Source organism: Macrobrachium nipponense, chromosome 46 (genome assembly GCF_015104395.2).
Source record: "Macrobrachium nipponense isolate FS-2020 chromosome 46, ASM1510439v2, whole genome shotgun sequence".
NCBI lineage: Eukaryota > Metazoa > Arthropoda > Malacostraca > Decapoda > Palaemonidae > Macrobrachium > Macrobrachium nipponense.
Genome location: NC_061106.1, coordinates 17,652,983 through 17,677,982, shown reverse-complemented (window position 1 = coordinate 17,677,982; position 25,000 = coordinate 17,652,983). Strand labels below are relative to the sequence as shown.

Here is a 25,000-nt window from a genome sequence, read left to right as displayed (position 1 = left end):
AACAACTAACGATAACGGAGACAATACCAAAGCGACAAAAGCTTTTGTATGCGGTTTTCGGCAGCTGTCTCCACGAAGATATCTACCAAGACGCGAGTTGATAAAGCCTACGGGAACGTCACTCCCAGTTTCAAGTATTCGCGACCATAGTAAGGATTGGAAAATTCTTGAAAATGAAATTTTGGGCGGGGAGACTACAAGCTTTGCAAACTAATGCATGACTGCAGATTCCTAGAGAAAATTTGCCAAGGTGACCCATTCTTAACTGGTCAAGTTCAGCCATTCTTAAGGAGAACAAATTCATAATGCAAACGAGAACACAAAAGCGATCGATATTATATATTATGTTTGTTTATGTACGTATGTATGTGTATGTGATTAATTGGACCTTGCGTCACATTTTGCTCTGGTCACATGGTTAAGAAATAAGTTGATAGGTCTATAATAACTTTTCGATATCAACATATATTTTCTTTTCAGTAATCAATGTAACTGATGATTATATAGTGCATCTCAGAGACTATTTAGTAAACAAGTACTTAACGCTACGCATTGATCTCCCCCACAGGCTATTCAACTACCCTCTGGGTCACCCCAATCAGCATACAGTCGGTTTCCATAGCAACAGTTTACCTCCCATCCCTTCCCCTCTGCCCTCTCACGCTCTACCTCACATTCCCATCCACTGCCTCCCCTCACTTCCCCTCACCTCTCCATTGGTTGCCTCTCACAACGACAGACCAATCATCCACCCAAATCCAATCAGCCCCCTTCCAGATCGCCACATGATTGGCGCGTCGCCCGGTATACCCCCTCCCCCACCACCTCCACCGGGGTCTCTAGGCCCCCACGTCGGTCCAGGACCTCTGCCCTCCCTGCCGACGTCAGTGTACAGCCCAGCTCCGACCAATCACTTGTCAGCGCTCAGTTCTCTACACAGCACCATCAGTAGCGCGGGCGTTCAGAGTCAGCAAAACAGATCTGGAGTTTAAACGCGAGTGATTTCGTCGACACCAAGACATTTACGAACTCTCTCAAAAAAATAACAAAATACTGTCTAGTGTTCCCATTGAAAAAGGGGGCTGGCCACTCTTACTCTTTATTCTTATCCCTCGTTTTCATTATTTAAGACTGTCCTGTTGTATATTTAATGCTGTATTTATTTTTCTAAGCGTCAAATCTTCTTACAGCGCAAGAGTGAAAGCAGAAACCCCCGTAAGAGTATTTCCGGTGACCTCACCGAGCCAACATTATCCTTAGACGTATTTTTAGCTATATCTTATTGTAGATGAGGTAGAAGTTCTTTTCGATTGGAGGGGGGAGAAACTAATAAACTACTCGGCGCTCTCATTCACACGAAGCTTACTTTCTTTTTTGTCACTGAAACTTTTGCCAAAATACAATTTCCATTTTCATTCACTGGTCTTAATTTTGTCCTGCGTCATTTTATCAGCAGCGGTGATTACCAACAACCTACTTACACATTCGTGATTTCTAGGAAATGAAACATTTGTGCTCGGATTTATGCCCTGACCAGTATGTAAAACTCCTGAGGACTCATTACTAATATTATTGCTTACTATCTGCTTACTATTCTTTTTTCTTCTAAGCTAATATTTGCTAAGAGCTGGCCGGATGTCCATAATCCAGATTATGCACACCAGCTGGTTCTTAGCAGATATCAGGCCTTGAAGAAAAAAAAAAGTGAAAAGAAATGAAAACACCTTGTATAAAATCAATTACACAGATGCTGCCAGTCTTTTTAACAGAATAATAATAATAATAATAATAATAATAATAATAATAATAATAATAATAATAATAATAATAATAATAATAATAATAATAATAATACTAATAATAGGCACGATTCCAAGATCCCTGAAAAGGAATATGGAAAAACTGGAGGCTGAAGTAGCTCAAGGACTCATGCAGAAGAGTGTGATCCTAGAAACGGCGCACATAGTAAGGAAAGTGATGGACTCCTAAGGAGGCAGGATGCAACCCGGAACCCTACACTACAAATACCACCCAGTCGAATTGGAGGACTGTGATAGACCAATAATAATAATAATAATAATAATAATAATAATAATAATAATAATAATAATAATAATAATAATAATAATAATAATAATAATGCTGAAAGTGTAATATGAAAAACTAGACCATAAATCATATGGCAAGCGAATGTCCGGCACTTGCACAGAACCAGTACAAAAAGAGACATGATTCAGTAGCAAAAGCCCTCCACTGGAGCCTGTGCAAGAAACATCAGCTACCTTGCAGTAATAAGTGGTACGAACACCAACCTGAAGGAGTGATAGAAAACGATCAAGCAAAGATCCTCTGGGACTATGGTATCAGAACAGATAGGGCGATAAGTGCCAACAGACCAGACATGACGTTGATTGACAAAATCAAGAAGAAAGTATCACTCACTGATGTCGCAATACCATGGGACACTAGAGTAGATGAGAAAGAGAGAGAAAAGATTGATAAGTATAAAGACCTGAAAATAGAAATAAGAAGGATATGGGATATGCCAGTGGAAATTGTACCCATAATCATAGGAACACTAGGCATGACCCAAGATCCCTGAAAAGGAACCTGGAAAACCTAGATGCCGAAGTAGCTCCAGGACTCATGCAGAAGAGTGTGCTTAAGAGACAGCACACACAGTGAGAAAAGTGATGGACTCCTGAAGAGGCATGATGCAACCCGGAACCACACACTATAAAAACCATCAAATCGACAAATCGAATAGGATGACTGACAGACAAAATATATATATATATATATATATATATATATATATTATATATATATATATATATATATATTATATATATATATTATTAAGGTCCACTCCCTTCATATTATTATTATTATCTTTACAAGGGGTTCACTCTTTTCTTATTAACATTATTGCAATGAATCGCCTTTCTTGTCTATCAGGGGACCAGTCAGAAATATTTGTCCTTAATTGAGAAGTGAGAATTGTGGCTAAACAGAATTCAAAGGAAATGGGATGCTGCAAAGATTCTTTGAATATAAAAAAATAAAATATTCAAAATTAAGAAAACCACACACACGAGAAATTACGGCGCCGTTGCAAAGGCAAATTTCATCCAGAACCTGACTGAACCTGAACCTGGGGCACAGGATTGTTGTTTCTCTAGACCTTTGGATCGACTGCTGTGATTAAGTAAGAAGGGAACGTCTCCTTGGTTATTCAGAGTCCAGAGACCCACGACAAGGACTCCTGATCCCTTTCACACCTTACCACTCTGGCATAAGCCAGATCTATCTAAACCGCTAACCTGGAAGCATATTCCCGAACTGTAACAGAGTCCCTGGACCTTCCATGAAAAAAGCTGGACGCCACATCTTAAAATCAAACCACAGAATCATCTTGAAAATAATCTCATTATGTTTCCCACACCCAAATTGCCACTTCTGGTCATCATAGAACATACCTACCCTAGGGGCATAAAAAAAAGGGGGGGGGGCTGATACAATACTAGTATACATCTCGGGATTTGCAACCTGGAAACAAGTGCCCACTGGAAGCATCAGTATGCACCGATGTTACCAGTCATAAACGAACCTAACATAACTCATACCCCAAATCTAACCTACAACAAACATTCTCGCGCAAGTTTGGGCCTCGTCCCTGAACCCCAGTCACATGTCAAGAGTACACGTCCCCTGATGTACGCTCACAAATTTGCTAGATCCTGCTCACCACCACGATTGTTTCATGGGTACTTTTGAAACATAACGTACAAAGGGATAAGGGACTACCTGCAATCTCCCAGAATATGATGAATATGCCGGTACATTAGTCTGGACCAGTGGTTCCCCGCGTGGGGCGTACGCCCAAACGGGTTAATATGATTTTTAAGGCGGGGCAATTCGCGAATGTTTAAACCACGATAATGGTCTTTCAGGCTTCCTCCACTTGAATATAAGAATTATAGTACATCACCACAGGGGGCATCAGGATTTTAGAGGAGATCAGGTGGGGCATGGCCCTTAAAAGGTTGGGAACCACTGGTCTAGACAGTAGGGATTGTACTGACTGGAGTAGTGTTTAAGAATCACTTTTATAAAAACATCTGAATATGGCGTTCATTTGATCACTAATTAACTAAAAACAAAGGAAGTTATGTCCCCACTACCTAGAACTCTATCATGTATCTAGTTCTAGGCAGTAGGACATACGTCGTTTTTAAATATGTTCAATCAGTATTTCAAATGAACACTTCTCTACTCAAAGATTTTTTTTATGTTACTCTATAATGCTATTCCAGTCCATAAAAATTTTCCTTAAAAGGACAGCTGGCATTGGCTTCATTTGCAGTACTTTGAAGATGCCATAAAAGCCACATGCCATTGCACAGAAGTAAATGACAAAAAACAAGGAATAATGAGTATTTCCGTCATCTATGAACAGTTTTTAATTTTTTCATTCGTTCATTTATTTATTTGAAATAAAGATATCAACAGCAAGAGGTTGTAAGAACAGAGGATTTCAAGTTAGCGAAAAAATTTCAATTAAATTCCAAATACTGAAGAAGGGAGACTCAAGCTTGTTTCTTGATGAGTGTTAAGCAATTGCATTTGAATATGCATTACACTCACAGGTTAATTTAAGAATATGGATTGATTGATTTATAGATTTTAGGCATACATGACAATCACTGGGGCAACTAAGGCCATTCAGCGCTGAAACAGAAACTGATAGTGAAAAGGTTTGAAAGGTGTAGCAGGAAGAAAACCTCGCAGTTGCACTATGAATCAATTGTTAGGAAGGGGAACAGTAAAATGGGAGAAAGAGAATATGAACGGAAGTACGGTAAAAAGGAATGAAAGCAGTTGCAGCTAGGGCTCGAAGGGACGCTGCAAAGAACCGTAAATAATGCCTACATTGCACCGCATGAGTTGCACTGACGGCACTAACCACCTACGGGGATTTTGGTTCGATAGACCGTGGTACTAACACGAAGGAATATCGACATTGCTCTCACATAGAACAGCTATACGTAATTACGTTTTATCAGTTGTTTATAATAAAAAATAAGAGCAGAAATAAAATTACGCTGGCGATGTACAGAGAAAAGCGGATGTTACCTTCAGAGTTAAGGGTACAATCTTGATCATTTTTTAAGAATTGATAATTCTACAGTTAACGTTTTCATGTGCAAGTATGGCCGCGTGCCTTGAGTCTCTCAGTAAAAACCTGGGTCCTTTTACAATATTACAAATATCTGGCTAATTTCTTCTATGTAATAGCAGATTAGCTTTCTCATTTTACTTCTTTCGGCTACCATTTAAGCAGCAATTAACATAACAAAAACTATCTGATATGAAACTGTATTTTCCGTCTCCTAGTTGCGTATTTATGTTTCTGAACTCCGTAAAAGAAAACATAAGTAAAACCAAGGTCCTTTAAATAAAGGACCTTGAGTAAAACTAAAAAAGTTTTTGAACCTAGAGTAACTGATATAAATTTTGCAATTATTAAAAAAGAAGAAAATCACATTTGATATCAAATGCCAGCGGGAAAGGTTCATTTCCATTAGTTTTATTAATTTTAACAACTCAAGGACTCTGCCTTTTCAACAGGAAAGAATGTTCTCCTTGAGGGACGTATTTAGTTGTTACACCATTAAAATTACTCAAGGAATTATACTGGACATCGCTGACAACTTCCTTCAAACTCTTTGTCATTATTTTTTGTTTGTTTGTATGGCGGTTTTACGTTGCATGGAACCAGTGGTTATTCAGCAACGGGACCAACGGCTTTACGTGACTTCCGAACCACGTCGAGAGTGAACTTCTATCACCAGAAATACACATTGCTGACCCCTCAATGGAATGCCCGCGAATCGAACTCGCGGCCACCGAGGTGGCAGGCAAAGACCTTACCAGCCATGCCACTGAGGCGCTCGTCATTATTTCTTATAAATAAAAAGAGAATGCAACAGAGAAACGATGATGACACCTTGCAAAATGCCGTTTGTTTCGCTATGAGGAGGAAGATACCAAAATGAGGCCAGAGAAGCAGGTGACTTAATAAAAAATTCTCATTGGCGGGAAAAAAAAAGACGAATTTCAGGTGCACCTGACTGCAAAATTAAATACCAAAGGACTGTTTTCCTTACCCCTCAGGACGCATATTCCCGAAGTGCACCGAGTACAGAGACCTTCCCTGAAAAAAGCAGGACTCCATATCTTGAAAACTAACTATAGAATCTTCTTGAAAATAATCTCATTATGTTTCCCCACACCCTAATTATTGCCTACGATTATTTAGGAATAGAATTGAAATAGCCTAACCTAACCTAGAGGCATAGGGGAGAAAAAATCTAGTTAGTGCAATACTAGTATGCATCTAGGGACTTTGCTCTCGGAACTTCAAGTCCTTTTAGTGCTTTCCTCTAAACCTGTCCAGACGATTATTGACTTTCCTCAACTGATTATGTATATCTTTTACACAAACATTCAAGTAAGCATGTCGGGTCAAGATCCGTATGAATGACTCAGTGTAATTTACCTCCCCAGCCTTGGTAAGAAGACTTGAGTAACATACAGTCTGATACATGCTGCACAGTATGACATTGTTCTTTGATGTCTGTTTGTTTGTATGGTGTTTTTACATTGCATGGAACCAGTGGTTATTCAGCAACGGGACCAACGGCTTTACGTGACTTCCGAACCACGTCGAGAGTGAACTTCTATCACCAGAAATACACATCTCTCACCCCTCAATGGAATACCCGAAAATCGAACTCTCGACCACTGAGATTGCACGCCAAACACCATAGTGACAACGCCACTGAAGCACTTGTGTTCTTTGATGTCGAATTCTGTATAACAGAAGAAATGGTATCATGTAAAGACGTTCTGAGGGATTTAAAGCTAACTAACTGTTCAAGTTTATGCAAGAGACCTGCAATAAAAGTTACTCTTTCGTAGCTTTTTTTTTTTTTTGAACAGTCAAAATCGTAAGTTCATACTGATTAAGCTGACAATAAAGCGATTGAATCCATTTGCTACTTATACAGACAGACTAAATATATTTTTTTTTACGTTGCACGGAACCAGTGGTTATTCAGCAACGGGACCAACAGCTTTACGTGACTTCCGAACCACTTCGAGAGTGAACTTCTATCACCAGAAATACACCTCTAATGACTAAATATTTAAAATATTCAGTTTTTCGCCGTGTGATGATACCCTTGCATAGACATTTCACAAAAATGCATTTAAAATATTTTCTCAGAAGAAAGTGTTATATACAAAAACGACAGAAACATTGCTACAACTATCTTTCCAAAACTCACAGCTGATTTAGTAATATATACAACGAAGATTAGTCATTAGGAATGTCGAATCACCTCATTTCTTATACCTTAACCCTTAAAAAGAGGTTGAATTGAAAGCAGAACTGGATTCGAACACATGGCGAAGTTGCGTGGGGAAAGCAAGCATGAAGCTAACGAAAAGACAAGTTATGAGTATCTACTGGCTTCTGATATTATATGGAATGTAATGGAATATAGATTTTAGTCCAAAGGCCAAGCAATGGGACCCACGAGGTCATTCAGCTCTGAAAGGGAAATTGAGAATAAGAATGCTTGAAAGGTTTAATCGGTAAAAAAAACTCGCAGCTGCACTGTGTAACGATTGTTAGAAAAAGGTTGCAGCTGGAGGCCAAAGGGATGCTGCAAAAAAACCTTAAGTAATGCCTACAGTACACCGCATGAGGTGCACTGACGGTACTACCCACCTACAGGGTAATATTTTATGGGAACTTATTTTCAATCGTGAAACAGCTTTTAGACCATCTTTCAGATAAGCTATAGTAGATTCACATCAACCGTGCATCTGATGTCTTGGCCAGTCCCTTATGACGCTCTTGATTGGCTGTTGATAAACAGGACTGGAAACTCTTAGTCTCTTTCGAGAGTTCACATAGGCAGGATGTACGATCCACCTCTCCTGAGGGATACATCATTCAAAAAGTATCCCTCAGGAGAGGTGGAACATACATCCTGCCTATGTGAACTCTCGAAAGAGAATGAGAGTTCCAGCCCTGTGATTGACTTATCAACAGCCAGTCAGGAACTCTGTAAGGGACTGACCTAAACATCAGATGCACGGTTGACGTGAAGCTACTATAGTTTTTGTTTGATGATTATTTCGACAACTCATTTCCTGATCAAACTTAGCAGTGAGGTAAAGACCGTATATTTGGCAAGAGAAAAGGACGTTCACGTCTAACAAACGATATAAACCTTGATACCTACTCCCACAAAAAGGGACTATATCCTTCTAACCTTTGTACTCCTTTATTTATCATTATATTTTTCAGAAGATAAATACCTTCTGAAGGCCAATGCTTACAGGGGCCACTGACTCGAAATTCAAGCTTCCAAAGAATAATGGTGATCATTTTAATGAAATTACAGAAAATAATAGGACATACAGAAAGCAGAGCCAGTCAGTTATTAGGAACTTGAATGAATGAATAAATGGGTAAAAATAAAGCATTAAAATACTAAGTATATGAATTGTGTTTTAGCTTGAACTTCTGAAGTCCTAATTGCACTACATCCTAAGGGAATTTTCCACAGTCCAACAGTGTGAGGAATAAAAGACTTCTGGAACTGCTCACGGCAGGAAAACAGAATCAGGGATCAACTGTAATAGCCAAAGTTCTCTGTTAAAATACAGCTTATGGAAAATTGGTGAAGAAGAGACCATCCGTCAATGGTCCAAGTCATAACCGCTAATGTATGTTTGTATGGTGTTTTTATATTGCATGGAACCAATGGTTATTCAGCAACGGGACCAACTGCTTGAAGTGACTTCCGAACCTCGTCGAGAGTGAACTTCTATCACCAGAAATACACATCTCTCACACCTCAGTGGAATGCCCGGGAATCGAACTCGCGGTCACCGAGGTGGCAGGTCAAGACCATACCGATCACGCCACTGAGGCGCTGCTAATGTTAGGAAACAAAAACCTATCACAGCGGATCTGACTGAAACAGATATCGATATCGAACAGTATTGTAGCAAAGGAAGGACAAATGACCTAAAACAGGTTGCAGTGATTTTATCACCGTTATGAATATATGAGGCCTTACGAACAATACCAAACTTTCGTACCCCCATTTGCTGACACTTTCATTAGATTAGATGTTTCTCAGAAGTAAGATAATGAGTCAAAAGTTACACCAAGTATAGTCAAAACTTCAGACTCTTTTAGTAAAACATTCCACTTGGGGTGGATAATCAGTACGATATCTGCTATTCAATAGTGTTTTCGTTTTGCTGGAGTTCAACCTCATACCCCACCGACTGTACCATTCATCCATATCACAACTGAAACCGAGGGCAGCTTCATTTCCCATAAGTGAAGATTTTACTACACCCACGAGTGTTGCATCATCGACATACTGAACAATCTCGTTCTTCAAACCAACAACCTACCACTTGTATACAATAAAAGTAACAGCGGACCAAGCACATTACCCTGTGGAATACAAGACCCAATAGGTCTTGGTTCACTTTAGATCATATCATCAGAAACTCACTGCTGCCTACCTGTAAGGAAATCTTGAAATAATCCGAAAACATATCCACCCACCTTAAGATTCTGATGTTTCAAAATAAGTGCCTTATGATTTACTATATCGAAAGCAGCACTAAAATCTATAAGAATCACTCTACACTCAAAACCCTTATCGAGATTCTCCTCCAAATAGAAGTCGTACTTTGAAGAAAAAAACATAACAGGTAGAAATGAATGTGAAAGGACTCTAAACGCAAAAGTACTTTTTCAGACCTATATCTGACAAGAAAATGGAGAAATCTGAGGTTACGACACGGGTACACCACGTAATGTGATCATCGAGACATTTTGAAAGCTGTTATCTTTCTAAAATCTTGGGAATGTAGTCCGAGTGAGGCGGTAAAGCTTGTCCTTTTTATGTTATATGTACTGGCAGTTTTGTAAAAGACTATTACGACACCAATAAATTAGTAAAACTAAATAAATAAATGATGTTTGCCTCACTACACTAAAGGAAAGATGTCTAGACATTTGACTATATTTTTCAAAGGCAATAATTTTTATAGGCAGGCTAACAGACATTTGACTATATTGTTCAAAGGCATGAACTTTATCGACACGCTATGAAAATTATATAAAAATTAACGCTTCCTTCAAGACAAAGTTGTGGCTAAGAACACAAGAAATGGACAAACAAGAGATAGCACAGTGTTTCCGAGGCGGATGACGTCATAGTTCAAGAAGAAGAAGAGTTTGTTTTGGTTGTGACGTGTGAACATTATTCTTGCTTGTAGTCGATAAAGACGGTGGAAAGTTGTGGTACCGGTGAAATCGTTTACTAGAGCGTTACGTCTGCAAAAAGTATGAGTGGTAAGGTAAGGTTTATTCAGCTTGGATTAAGGTAGGTCTGAATTTGTTACGTTTTGAGGCAATCTTATGATAGGTTGTCAGACGATGCATAGGTAAGGCTGGCCAGCCTAACTTAACGTAAAATGGTAATAAGACTTACGGTAGGCTACGGTGCAGGTTGGCCATTTTTTTTTTATTTTAACGCTTCAGTTCTCTGATGTTAACAATAAGATATGGTAATTCTAAGCCCTTATTCCCCTGTAAAGTAGACTATGGCAGTTGACGTTCTCCTACGTTATTTTACCTACTGAACAAGAATTTAAAGTAGCTAATACCTATTTAGCCTATTCGGACGACTGTAATTAGGTAACCCCCAAGGGGCCAGTACGGTTATTCTAAAGAATAGTTCTGCACGGACTGCAAGGAACATAACCGTGGATATGACATCCACAAGGGATTGGGGCGTCCAGTGTACCTATTTCGCCGTGTTTAGTACTGGCCCTGGGGATTGGGCTACTAATTACAGTCGTCCGAATAAATATTACTTTAAATTCTTGTTCAGTAAGTAAAATAACGAAGGAGAACGTCAACTGCCATAGTCTATTTTACCGCGGAATGAGGGCTTAGAATTACCTAAGATATAAACAGAATACGGAGGAGTTCATTAATTACTTGAAGGGGGAAAGGGGGGCAGTTCCAGGGGAAAGCAATCACCGCCGTCTCCCCCGCCTAGGTTAGAACATGGCGTCCAAGGTTAGGTTAGCTAAAGATAAGTCTGGTTAGATATTCCCTCTGAAATGCCTATAGGCCTACAGTAACTCTGATCCCCTACTCTGCATACTACCTTTAGTGCAAGTTAACCATACTCCTAGAGCAGTGGTTACCCAACCTTTGGCACTCTGAGGAATTTTTTTTTTCCCTGAGACAATTTTTCTCAACCCAAGGAACCTCATTATATACACTGAAATCTGTCTATAGTACTAGCGTATTGGCATTGAATACCCAATTGCACCCACTATGGACTGGGATTACTCTGACCAATTTTGTTCTATCTTAGTCTTGGGCGTGCAAAGAGCAGTGGGAGTTCTGGTGGTGATAACACAGTCGGTCCCTCTCAGAAATAATAAATTTTTCAGAATCTGCTGGAACACACACACACACACAACACACACATATATATATATATATATATATATATATATATATATATATATATATATATATATATATACTATATATATATATATATATATACATACTATAAAAGTACGTGAACACTTGTAATAATTACCTTTAGTAAACTGAGAAAAAAAATTGCATGATATGTTACGATAAAATAAATTATAGGCCTACGATTTCTAACGGCATATTTCACAACGAAAAAAAATATATAATAACAAATAATCAAATAAAACATTAATTCTCACGAACCCCTGGCGATTGTTCACGGAACCTTGGTTGAGGATGGCTGTCCTAGAGGCTGGGAGATAGCCAAGGAGCCAGCCTTATGCCCACCAATTTGATGGAACCACAATAGGAAACTATTTTTTTTTTCTTTTGGTGTGGGGAAATCTCAAAATGAGTGAAGCACAATCAGTTTTAAGCCTGAATTTACAGCAAACCAATCACATCTGTTCAATCTTGATTAGACTTCATTTGCCACCCCAATTTCAATGTCACAATTTACACCAAGCAAAGAGGCATGATTTGAATTGACTCGATTCACTTGGTGTAAGCGGTTACGTTGAAATTAGCTTGGCAAATCAAAACGAATCATGAATCGTGTTGATTGTTCATGAATTGAATCGTTTCACTTGGTGCAAACGCAGCCTTAGAGATTTAATGAAATACTCAAAACTCAAGTTCATGGTAAGCCTATTAACCCAACCTAGGGATCAAGACACTTTAATCCTGATATTCCTATTTACTATCAGAAGTGGTAAAATACTTGATAAAAATACTGTTTGTTCATGAAACTTACCTGGCAGATATATATATAGCTGTATTCTCCGAAGTCCGACAGAATTTCAAAACTCGCGGCACACGCAGTTGGTGGGCGTCCAGGTGGTAGTACCCATTCCCGCCGCTGGAGGCGGATATCAGGAACCATTCCCATTTTCTATTCATATTTTTTTCTGTCGCCGGTCGGTAAACAAAACCTGTTTACAGACCTCCGCCCAGGATTTTTGATTTGACTCGTTCTAAGTATCTGGATTGACTTTTTTTTGGTTTTGACTCTGGATTGTTGGATTGGACATACGCGATAGTGGACTGTTTTTTTATTTTGGATTGGCTTTTCTGTGAACGTGAGTCGGGGATCAAGTTCAGTGAGCTTCAGAGTGTGTGTGAGGAGTGATTGCAAGGTGAGGCTACCGAAATCATCGGTAGACCCCCACACAGTATGTATGGGGTGTAGGGGGCATGTTTGTTTGTTGGATGATCGTTGCATTGAATGCAAAAGTTTGACTGATGATGGATGGAAGGTGTATGAGTCCTATCGGCGTAAGTTGGAGCGCGATAGGATCAGGAGGTCTTCCTCCAAGAGCGGTTCTACGAAAGGTAACGGAAGTAACATTTTCTCCTATTTTACCACCATTAGAATTTGCTTCCCCTAATCCTGTGTTGTTTGCCTGAAGGGCCTACGTTTTGTGTCCTGAGAGTAGAATTTGCTTCACCTAATCCTGTGTTGTTGCCTGAGGGCCCTAGTTTTGTGTCTGGGAGAAGGTAATGCCCTTTCTCTGATTCTAGAGTCGTTACGCACTCTAGAGTCCAAAGTGTTGGCCCTAGAAAACGGCTCAAGTAAAGTGTGTGATCGTGCCCCTAGTGTTTGTGGAGGGGGCGTCAGATCGGCCCCATAATGCCTCTAGGTCTAGACCTCTGTCGGACTCCCAGGACTCAGGGAGTGGGCATGTCAAAGAAAGCCGCAAGAGGGTTACGGGGGCTCCCCACCGATCTGGCGTCCCTTCGGCAGGACCTGTTTGCTACTTCCCAGGCTGCCAAGAGCGTGCTCAGGCTCGCATCCTTAAGGACTGTTTTTTCGTCCTCCGAGGCGCCCTCCACCCGCGCAAGGGGTGGAGGGCGCTCTGAGAGACTCGCGTCCATTGAAAGGACTTTTCCTAGGGAGGACGCTTTTTAACGTCCCCTCTCTCCGCTATCGTTGCGGTCTTCGCCTGCGTCGTATGACGCGTTTCCTCCACAGAAGAGAGGTAGGACGTCGTCAGAGGACGACGCTGAGAAGCGCTTCTCTCGCGCCTCGGAGAGGCAGGTTGCTGTACCTGTGAAGGAACGGAGAGGCGTCCCCTCGCCCCTCGTCTTCTCGCAGGCGCAGCCCTTCACCTCCTCTCGTTTCTTCGCCAACGAAGAGTATTCTTGTGTCTCTTCAAGACCAATTGTCGGCCTTAATGGCTCAGAAGACTCGCCCAGCAGCAGTTGAGCCTAAACGTAGGAAGGACGCTAGACTGCCTGTCAAGAGGACGAGGCAGTCCCCTTCTCCGTCTCCTCGTTCGTCTCTGTCTCCGCTTGCTTCTCCTTCGGACTTCCTTGTTCTCGTTATGCGGTAGGAAGTCTCGTGGACAGGACGCTTTTCTTCCCTCTCGACGTCCTGATCAGCCCGCGCGTCAGGACGCCTTTGAGGACGCCTTGGAGGACGCTTTTGAAGACGCTCGGCAGGACGCTTTTGAAAGACGCTCGTCGGGACGTTTTTGCTTGACGCTTTGCCTGTTGAGAAGGCTTTCGAGAGCGCCCAGAAGGACGCTTTTGAAAGCGAAAGCTGGACGCTTGAGCGGAAAGCGTAAGGACGCTCCTCGAGAGCGAGTAAGAGTAGCCTCTCTTGACGCGCAGCGCGGTCAAGACGCTCTTCGTGGTACGAGCTCTAAGGATCGACAGAAGGTCGGTCGCTTTGAAGAGGCTGATATTAGTCATCCTCGAAAGCCTTTGTTGAAGGCTAGACCCGTTGGGCGCACGCCCTCCTCCAGAGGTTCAATCTCCTTTGCCTCTTTCGGGAGGAAGGAATAGAGCTTAGTAGTCCGGCGGACTCAGTTGAGGATGAACAGCCGTCAGTTTCGTCGGTATCCGACTACAACGTGCTGGTTCGTCTGTTACGCTCTTCTTTTGGTGAGAAGTTCCAGCCTGCAGCTCCCAAGTCTCCACCCTCTCAGTTTTCGTCATCGAAGTCGTGCAAGGTTCCGGAGTTTGTGGAGATGAAAACTTCCTTGTCCACTAAGAGAGCGTTCAAGAAGTTGCAGGATTGGATGGAACGTCGGAAGGATCAGGGCAAGTCGACTTTCGCCCTTCCGCCTTCAAGACTCAGTGGGAAAGGCGGCATTTGGTATGAGACCTAAGGTGAAGTAGGAGTTAAGATCCCGTCGTCTTCCCAAGGGGACTTTGCTAGTCTGGTCGATGCACAGAAGAGATCTCTTTTATCGACCGCTAAGATTTCGTGGACACCAACGGAGATTGACCATCACATGAAAGGACTGTTAAGGACTCTGGAAGTCTTTAACTTTCTAGACTGGTGCCTGGGAGTCCTGGATCTTCAATCTAGGAGTCCTGACTCTTTGAGTCTGGGGGAGCTGTCCAATGTGTTATCTTGCATGGACAAGGCCGTCAGGGATGGTTCGGAAGAGTTAGTGTCTCATTTCGGCACTGCTTTTCCTCAAGAAGAGAGCGCTTTTCTGCAATTTTACAGCTAGGTCTGTTTCTTTCATTCATTGCAGAAAGCGGAGCTTCTCTTTGCACCTCTTTCGAGCCATCTCTTCCCCCAGGCTATGGTAAAGGACCTGGCAGTGAGCCTACAAGAGAAGGCTACCCAGGACCTCTTGGCCCAGTCTTCAAGACGTCCCGCAGTCCCTACCACGTCGTCTTTTGGACGACTCCTAGGAAGGTTAAACCCTTTCGTGCGCTCTCCCCTCCCTCGAGAGCTGCTCCTCGAGGGAGAGGGCTTGCAAGAGGAAGAGGTTCCTTCAAACCTAAATTCCTCTAAGTGAAGAAGATAGTCCTTCAGATGCCGGTCGGAGCCAGGCTAAAGTTCTTTGCGGGGGCGTGGAGAGAGAGAGATACAGATGCGTGGTCCCTCAAGATAGTGGAACAGGGGTACAAGATCCCCTTTGTGGACCCTCCTCCTCTATCTACAACTCCCAGAGATCTTTCCCCATCGTATCAAGGGGAGAAACATCAGTTCTTTTTGATCTTTTAGATCAAATGATCAAGAAAAGAGCGGTGGAGCAGGTCTTAGACCTGGGGTCACCAGGATTACAACAGACTTTTCCTGGTACCAAAGCAGTCGTCGGGTGGCGTCCAGTCTTGGACGTAAGCAGCCTTGAATCTTTTCATAGAAAAGAAAAAATTCAAGATGGAAACACCTCAGTTCCGGTTCTAGGAGCCTTAAGACCGGGCGACTGGATGGTGTCCTTGGACCTACAGGACGCATACTTTCACGTGCCTATCCACCCTCTTTCAAGAAAGTTTCTGAGGTTTATGCTAAGGGACAAAGTTTGGCAATTCCGAGCCCTTTGTTTCGGTTTAAGACGGCTCCGATGGTATTTTACCATGCTCATGAGAACGAGCGAGATGGTTACATTCTGCAGGAATAGAGTGTCCCCTGTATCTCGACGATTGGCTTATCAGAGCATCGTCAGAAGAAAGGTGTCTGAAGGACCTTCACTTCACGTTAGCCTTGGCGAGGTCCCTGGGACTTCTGGTCAACCTCGAAAGTCGCATCTGACCCCACACAGTCCATCGTATCTGGGGATTCAGAATGGATTCAGTGGCTTTTCGAGCGTTTCCGTCCCCAGGAACGACAGCTGCAAGGCTTAGAGAGAGTTTCGGCCTTCCTGGGGAAGGAACTTGCTCGGCGAGGGAGTGGATGAGTCTGCTGGGACCATTTCCTCGCTGGAAAAGTTTGTTTCCCTGGGAAGACTACACCTCAGACCTCTCCAGTTTTTCTTAGCAGACGAGTGGAGAGTCAGAGAGGATCTGGATGCGACCGTTTTGATCACCAAATCGGTGAAAAACCATCTAAGATGGTGGTTAGATCCTCGGAAGTTTCGAGAGGGGTTGTCCCTAAAGCTTCTGAGCCCCGACCTAGTGTTGTTTTCCGACGCCTCGGTGTCGGGATGGGGAGCAACACTAGGAGGGAGGAAGTGTCAGGCACCTGGAGGGGGGAACAGGTGTCCTGGCACATCAATGTGAAGGAACTAGCGGGCGGTTTTTCTGGCGCTACAGTTCTTCCAGCAAAAGGTTGCAGAGAAAGTGGTCCAAGTCAACTCGGACAACACCACAGCCCTTGCGTACCTAAAGAATCAGGGAGGTACACACTCCCGTCCTCTATTTATTTAGCGAGGGAGATTCTGCTGTGGCATGCGAGACGGATCAGGATCCTGACGAGATTTATCGCAGGAGTCCAGAACGTCAGAGCAGACCTTCTCAGCGACAGGGATCAGATCCTTGCCGACGGAATGGACGTTGCACCCAGGACGTCTGTCGAGAGCTCTGGAGACTGTGGGGGCGTCCGTTAGTCGACCTATTTGCGACGTCGAGAACGAAGAGGTTGCCTCTTTATTGCTCCCCTGTGTTGGATCCGGGAGCAGTCGCTATAGACGCTCTGCTCTGGGACTGGACGAACCTGGACTTGTATGCCTTCCCGCCATTCAAGATCATGGGGAAGTAGTAAGGAAGTTCGCGGCATCGGAGGGGACGAGGTTGACCCTGATCGCCCCGATGTGGCCCGCGAAGGAATGGTTCACAGAGGTAATGTCCTTCATCATAGACTTTCCGAGGACGTTGCCCTGGAGGAAAGATCTACTCAGACAGCCCCACTTCGCAAGAATATCACCGAAACCTCTCCGCTCTGGGTCTGACTGCGTTCAGACTATCGAAAAGTTGGGCCAGAGCGAGAGGTTTTTTTCTAAAGCATCAGCTGCGAAGGCAATCGCCAACGCTAGGAGGACTTCCTCGAGAGCTGTTTACCAGTCGAAGTGGGCTTCCTTCAGGGCATGGTGTAGAAAGGAGGGAATTTCCTCTTCCACTACCTCTGTGAGCCAGATAGCCGATTTCCTGCTATTTTTAAGAAATGTGCAGAAGCTGGCTGTCCCGACCATCAAGGGATATAAGAGCATGCTGTCAGCAGTCTTCCGACACAGAGGCCTAGATCTGTCTGACAACGAGAATCTTCACGATATCCTGAGATCATTTGAGACGTCCAAGATACCTCAGGCGAGGCCTCCTTCTTGGAACTTAGATTTAGTCCTTAGACTGTTGATGTCGAGTCCTTTCGAACCTCTCCATGAAGCGTCTCTTAGAACTTGACGAAGAAGCTCTTTTCCTAACTGCTCTGGCGACGGCGAAGAGAGTTAGCGAAATTCAAGCCATTTGTAAGCGAGTGGGCTTCAAAGGTGACAATGCGGTCTGCTCTTTGAGTCCCACTTTCTTAGCAAAGAATGAAAACCCGTCTAACCCTTGGCCAAGAGCTTGAAATTAATGGTATGACAAGCCTTGTGGGCCAAGAACCTGAGAGAGCCCTGTGCCCTGTCAGGGCTCTAAAGTTTTATGTCCACAAGAACTAAGGAGGTACGAGGTCCCTCAGATAATCTGTGGTGTTCGGTTAAACGGCCCGATATACCATTATCCAAGAATGCTTTGGCGTTCTTTCTGAGACGTCATTAAAGAGGCTCATTCGTCTTACCAGAAGACCGATTTGAGCCTCTTGCGAGTGAAAAGCTCACGAGGTCAGAGCTGTCGCAACCTCGCTTGCCTTCCAAAGGAACATGTCGATCAAGGACATCCTTGACGCCACCTTTTGGAGAGCAATTCAGTATTCGCCTCACACTACTTGAGAGATGTGAGAACGATATACGAGGACTGTTGTTCTCTTGGGCCATACGTTTTCTGCAGACACAGTCTTGGGGGCTGAAGGTAGCTCTCTCCCTATCCCTTAGTTAGGTTTAGGTTAGTTTGTTCCGACACGGCATACAAACCTTCGGTCCTTTTACAATAGGAAGGTACTAGCGGCAGCTGGATAGGTCGTAAGCTTTCGAACAAGGGGTTCGGTAGTTAACTGCTTGTCCGACAGGCGCGCGCGCGCGCGACTGGGAGGTAAACAATCACTTTTGCTTTCGGCCTCGCATGGATGGACGTGTTGTTCGACGCTCTCTGCCCGCTTCTCGTCGTTTGCTTTCTGAGTATTTGGTTGTAATTGTGTATGAAAGAGTTATTGTAAGTACAATTCATTCTCTTTTTTTCATATTAATTGCTGCCTTCAATTATTGATTATGATGGAATCTCCTCGCCTCGCTACCCCACGGAGACTTTGCCCTGGGTATCGAAGGGCGTAAATGCGGGAAGTTCAGATCGTTCCCGGAGATTGACCCTCATATTTTTGTGTGCTCGGTGTCGGGGGCGCGAATGCACCCGAGCCGAGCCCTGTGATGTGTGTAATGATTGGTCGGAGGCGCAGTGGACTTTGTATGAGGCAGGAAGAAGCGAAGGCCTGCAAAGGAGTCGTCGGAGAGCTCTCCCGCGACTCCTTTGGTGACGGACACTTCGTCTTCTTTCCTGCCGCCCGCTCAACTTCCACGTCTCGCGCCTTCCCCTTCGGGGGGGTGTCTAGGTCCTTCCTTCCTCTCCTGAACGTGTCGAGTGTGGAGGAGGGCGCTAGATACCCTGACGTAGAGTTGTACTCTGGGTCCTCTTTCCGTTCGTGCTTCGCGCGAACGGGTAGAGGAATCTTCTAATCACCCGACTTTTGCCTCCTCAGGTGCGGTTGCCGCGAAGGATGACCTCGAACAGGTGTGGGCATCGTTGGGCTGCAGGCGTGCCGAGTGTCCAGGGGCTGCTCTATCATCTCGCTGGCTCCGTGGCGGTCACCCATGCAACGGTCACGACCACCACCACGACCCTTACAACCCCTGGCTATGCTTCACCTCCTCACCTGGTGTACACCCAGCACGCGGTCTCTGTAACACCCACTACATCGGTGCAGGGGCCAGTCGCCGTAACTCGGTGGAGTGTGATGCCGCCACCTGGGTTTGCCGTGGCTGCCTCACGACCGGACTTCATGTGCCCGAAGGAGCTCGCCCCTGGACCTCCCACCGGTACCTAGGATGTCTGTGCCGCTGGTTCGACCACCTGTACCGCCCACACAGTCTGCCGTACCTGCCGTGACCACCGCTGCTGTACCTGTACCTGCTCCTGCTGTCTCGTCTGCCGTTCCTGTGATGTTCGCACCTGCTGATGTTGTTTCCTGTTCCTGGCGCCGCTGCTCCCGATGCGGGTCTGTTCGGACAGGTACGTCCGGGCCGGGCCCTGTTGCTTCGGCAACAGCAGCCCCGGCTCCGTCCTGGATGACAGATCTGACGTCGGTCCTGAGGAGGTTGACGAAGAAGAAGAAGAAGGAGGGAGGAAGGTGTCGTCGTCGTCTTCATCGTCTTCTTCGTCGTCGTCGTCGTCTGCCGCCTCTTCCCCTTCTTCTTCTAAGGCTCCCCCGCCGAAGAAGAAGAAGGTCGCCTCCCCCCCCCCCTAAGAAGTCTCCTTCGGGAACTTCTAAGGGCCCGTCTCGCTCTGGTGAGACGGGGGGTTCTTCCGCTGGTCGCCCTGCTCCTTCTTGGGAGCAGGACCCGTCTCTTCTCCCCGCAAGGAAGGAAGACTACGGGTACGGGGCCAGAGGGTGCCGGCTAACACCGGCACTTTTCCTCACCTGCTGTCAGTGGTTCGGCCACAGCAGGCAGGGTCCGGCTCGGCCGCTCGTTCGCGAGAGGTAACCGACGGTTGTACGGTCGCCATACCAGCGACCGTGCAGCCAGGAACCAGACCTCTGAGTCCGCTCAGAGTCAGGTTCACGGCACGGAGCGGAAGACTGGTGACAGCCGCTCACGGCGACTCTCACCAGGCCAGCTCTCGTCTCTCGCGGCGAGCAGCTGGCTACCCGGGCGGACGTGACGGTCCATGACCGGCCACGGGCTGAGGCTGGGAAGAGGTCCCCCCGCGTTCGCGGCACCAGCCACGGCTGGTACCAGCGAACTGACGCACCGTGAGGATACGCACCGATCTCACCGTGACAGTGGAGCTCGCGTCGCCTGACCGTCGCTCTCACAGAGAGCGATCGGGTACGGCGACCAGCACCAGCTCCTCTGACACACGAGACCGGGCCGCTGTTCTCGGTCCACCGTTCTCCACAGCGAGACGGCTCGACTAGGTCTGCAGCTCGATCGCCACCGCGGGTTGGCGATCGCCTGCAGTCCTCCGAAGCCCACTGGTTCTACCACGAGCGAGGAGAGAGCGTCAGGTCTTCCTCTCCCATACCTTCAACCTCCTCGGGTTACACCGGGAGGGGCGAGGTATTGAGGAGTGATCGTGAGGGGTGCGCCCCTCAGGATCCCGCCAACCGCGTCGTACGCAGAGGCTCGGTTCTCGGACCAGCCAGGTCGTACGCACAGGTGGTTGGAGGAGACCGAGAGGGGGCTGTCGCTGCTCCTCTCCTTGAGGGAGGAGGGTCTCGGAGGTGCTCCTGTTTGAGGGACTGGACGGTCCAACTCCGCAGGATGCAGTCACTCCTGAGATCCAGAGGAACTTTGCCGAGGTTATTGCGCTGATTCGTCAAGCACAACGACCTCGGGGAAGGATCGCAGCTCCCACCATCCGAGCCCAGTCCCGGCTCGAGTCGTCTGGGCCCGAAAAGGGAACCCAGACCGACGGTGGGTTTGCCGCGTTCGGAGCTTGCGGACTCAGTGCTGGACCAGGTTGAATCGCTTGTCTCCGGACAAGACGGTTCGCTCAAGTCTGGCAGGTCGAGCAAGCTGCTTCCACCTCCTCTGCTACGACAGCGGCGGTTTTACGTGCCATCTGAGGACCCGATGCCGCCCAAACAGGTGAACCCGAGTTAGCTAGGCTGACTCCCGGGTGTGTCTCTGCAACAGCTCCTGTCCGAGAACCTGTGGTTCTCGCAGCAAGAGGCAGCAAGAGGCTCTCGGCTTGGAATCTACCGCCATGGCAGCTATCCAGGCCGTCTCCTGGCTAGATCTGTGGTCCCTCACAGTATCTAAGGTCGCAGCCAACTCCGGGGGCAATTTCTCTCCCGAAGATGACTCGGCCTTCAGGAGAATTTGCCAGTCTGGGGGAAGAGCCATCTCCTTCCTTGCCCACCAGACGGTGAACCTGTGGGCCAACCTGGTTCTCCGACGAAGGGACGCTGTCCTTACTCGGGTTTCCAGGGCGGCCGGGCGTGAAGCGGCGTTGGGACTTCGAAACGGACCTCTACGGAGTTCCACGTCTCTCTTCCCAGGAGAGATGGTGGACGCTGCGGTGGACAGACGGCGCTGACGACAGTGACCGTCTGGTTCACCAGCAGTCTCGAAGGCTTCTGGGCAGCCTCGGACTGCGGCCAAGTCTAGAGCTCGGCTAGCGCTTCCTCGGCGGCTAAGACGTTGCTGCGTCGAAGCCCCGGGGAATGACTCTGTCTTCTTCGACTTCTGGCAAGGGGAGCCGTAACCAGCCCTCCTCCCAGCCCTCCTCATCCCCGTGGAGGCTCTGGGAAGAAGTCGAAGAAAGGGGAAACGCTAGGGACGGCGTTCCCCCTCACCTGCTGCCGGAAGTGGGGGGGTGCCTGGCCAGCCATTGGGCAACTTGGCAGCGCTACGGCGCCGAGACCTGGATTGTAGATGTCCTTCGGGAGGGATATCTATTACCCTTCGAATCTCGGCCACCCCTCACCTCCAACCCGGTCCAACAGCAGTCGTACGTTCCAGGGTCATCGAAGGACGTAGCACTGAGACAGGAGATAAAGACCATGCTGAGCAAGAGAGCTGTAGAGATCGTCACGGATCAGTCACCGGGCTTTTACAGTCGACTCTTCCTGGTGAAAAGTCTACGGGAGGCTGGCGCCCGTGATAGATCTCTCTCCCCTGAACCGTTTGTTCGCCAGACCCGGTTCACGATGGAGACGGCAACGCTCAGTGCTCGACTCCATCAGGAGAACGATTTCATGCTTTCAGTGGACTTGAAGGATGCGTATTTCCAAATACCCATTCATTCAGTCCTCCAGAAAGTACCTCCGCTTCATCCTCGAGGGGGCGGACGTGTACCAGTTCATGGGCACTGTGCTTCGGTCTCTCAACCGCCCCACAGGTGTTCACGCGAGTGTTCACTCTGGTGTCTGCTTGGGCCCATTCGCACGGGATACGTCTGATGAGGTATCTCGACGATTGGTTAGTCCTGGCGAGCTCCCGCTCGCTTGCTACAGGACAGGGATCGACTGCTCGAGTTCTGCCACGATCTGGGGATCGTGGTGAACTTCGAGAAGTCCGATCTCGAGCCCAAGCGAGGATGAAGTACCTGGGTATGCTGATCGACACGGTAGCAGGGCGAGTCTTCCCCGCAGACTCGCGGATCAGCAGATTCAGGGAGGCAGCCAACCAGTTCCTGTCTCGGCAGGAACAGGTAGCTCAGCGATGGCAAGTCGTGATCGGACACCTGTCGTCGCTCGAGAAGTTAGTCCCTCACGGGCGTCTTCACCTGCGGTCTCTTCAGTGGAGACTAAAGGAGAGTTGGTCGCAGGCGACGGATCCCCCAAGCTTTCCAGTGTCACTGACACAGGAGGTGAGGCAGGACCTAGCCTGGTGGCTGGACGACAGGAACCTCTTAAGAGGATGTCTCTGCGCACTCCCCCCCCGGACATGCAGCTGTTCTCAGCGCATCGACCGAGGATGGGGCGCACACCTGGAGGAGTTGCTGACTTCAGGAGTGTGGGACGAGAACGACAAGCACCTTCACATCAATGTACTGGAACTCAAGGCAGCGTTTCTCGCTCTCCAAGAGTTTCAGGACCGCTTGATGGGACACTCAGTGGTGTTGATGTGCGACAACACCACGGTGGTGGCTTACGTCAACAAACAGGGAGCCTAGTGTCTCTCCCGTTGTACCAGTTGACTCGGCAGGTGCACGATGGGCTCAGGCACACTCAATAGAGCTGTCGGCACGCTACATTCCAGGGAAGAGGAATGTAGTAGCAGACACGCTCAGCCGTCGGGATCAGGTGATAGGGACCGAAATGGCTCTACACCAGGACGTGGCGGAAAGGCTCTTCGACCTGTGGGGGCGACCAGTCGTGGATCTGTTCGCCACCCGGCACAACAGGAAGCTCCAGGTGTTCTTCTCGGCCGTGCCGGACCCATGGGCAGCTGCGAGGACGCTCTTCAACACCCGTGGGACACCTCTTCGCCTATGCCTTTCCCCCGTTCAGCCTGATTCGCAAGGTGATCAGTCGAGCACTGGTCACCCCGAATCTCAGGATGATCCTGGTGGCTCCCAAGTGGCCACAGGCCATTTGGTATCCGGACCTGCTGGTTCTTCTCGCAGGAGAACCGAGAGATTCCCCCTTGGCACAACCATTCTCGCCCAGCCACACGTCGAGCGGTACCACCGAGCAGTCCAGTCCCTACTTCTTCACGGCTGGCTGTTATCCACCATCTCTTGCGAACGAGAGGCTTTTCTCGTAGCGCAGCAACAGAGATGGCTGGAAACGTCCGTCAGTCCTCTGCAGCTGTGTACCAGGGGAAGTGGGCCGTCTTCTGTGGTTGGTGTCGTAGACGGGGTCTATCTCCTCTCAGAGCCACTCTTCAGCAGGTAGCGGATTTTCCTCGTTTTTCTTCGCCGAGAGAAGCTCCTCTCAGTCCCCACAGTCAAAGGATACAGAGCCGCCTTGGCGCTCGTCCTGAAACTGAGGGGTTGGACATCTCGAACTCGTTCGAGATTTCCTTGCTTATGAGGAGCTTCGAAAGGTCTTGCCACCCACCCAGGGAACTCAGGCCCCCTGCGTGGGATGTGACTCTCGTCCTTAGGAGTTTGACTCGAACGCCGTTCGAGCCACTCCGGGAGTCGTCAGACAGGGATCTGACCCTCAAGACCCTCTTCTTGCTGGCCCTGGCATCGGCGAAGAGAGTAGGGGAACTTCATGGTCTTTCCTATGATGTACGACACTCCAGGGGATGGGGATCCGTGACGCTCGATTTCGTCCCGAACTTCGTTGCGAAGACTCAGAAAACCGTCGGTCCCTGACGACAGGTTCGAGTCATTCACGATTCCCTCCCTAATTGGACTTCACCGATAATGATGCGGATGAGATGCTGCTCTGTCCTGTGAGGGCGCTACGGCGCTATCTGAAGAGAAACTCGACACCTCAGGCCTGAGTGTCGACGCCTCTTCGTTAGCACCGGGGTCACCAAGAAAGAGGTATCCAAGAACACTCTTTCTTTCTGGCTGCGTGAGGTCATCAGGAGGGCGTATGAGGCTGATGTAGTGACGACATCCGTACGTCCCCGTCCGAGAGCTCACGAAGTCAGAAGTATTGGCCCGTCGTTGGCGTTCCGTAAGAACTTCTCCGTGCGCAGGTCCTGAAGGCAGGGGTCTGGTCTAACCAGACTACCTTTACGTCCTTCTACCTTCGGATATTGCCCACAGGTCCTTGGATACATTTTCCTTGGGACCCGTGGTGGCTGCTCAACAAGTGTGTAGCTAACCCAGACCCTCGCAGGCTGAACAGCATCGAGTCCTGGTGTGACTGTGTGGATGGAT

At 47.1% G+C, this 25,000-nt stretch overlaps 1 protein-coding gene and 1 pseudogene across 1 annotated transcript in view; one reads left to right on the top strand and one right to left on the bottom strand.

The window, feature by feature from the left end:
• Window positions 1-1,402, top strand: part of LOC135214779 (ventral anterior homeobox 2-like) — a gene marked incomplete at its 5' end in the record, with an annotated part of 4,208 nt that extends 2,806 nt beyond the window's left edge. Inside the window, 1 exon segment of the mRNA XM_064249134.1 lies at window positions 569-1,402. Coding sequence (XP_064105204.1) covers window positions 569-992 — 424 coding nt within the window.
• The window catches only part of LOC135214778 (homeobox protein B-H1-like), a 51,297-nt pseudogene that overhangs the window by 20,034 nt on the left and 6,263 nt on the right, over window positions 1-25,000 (bottom strand).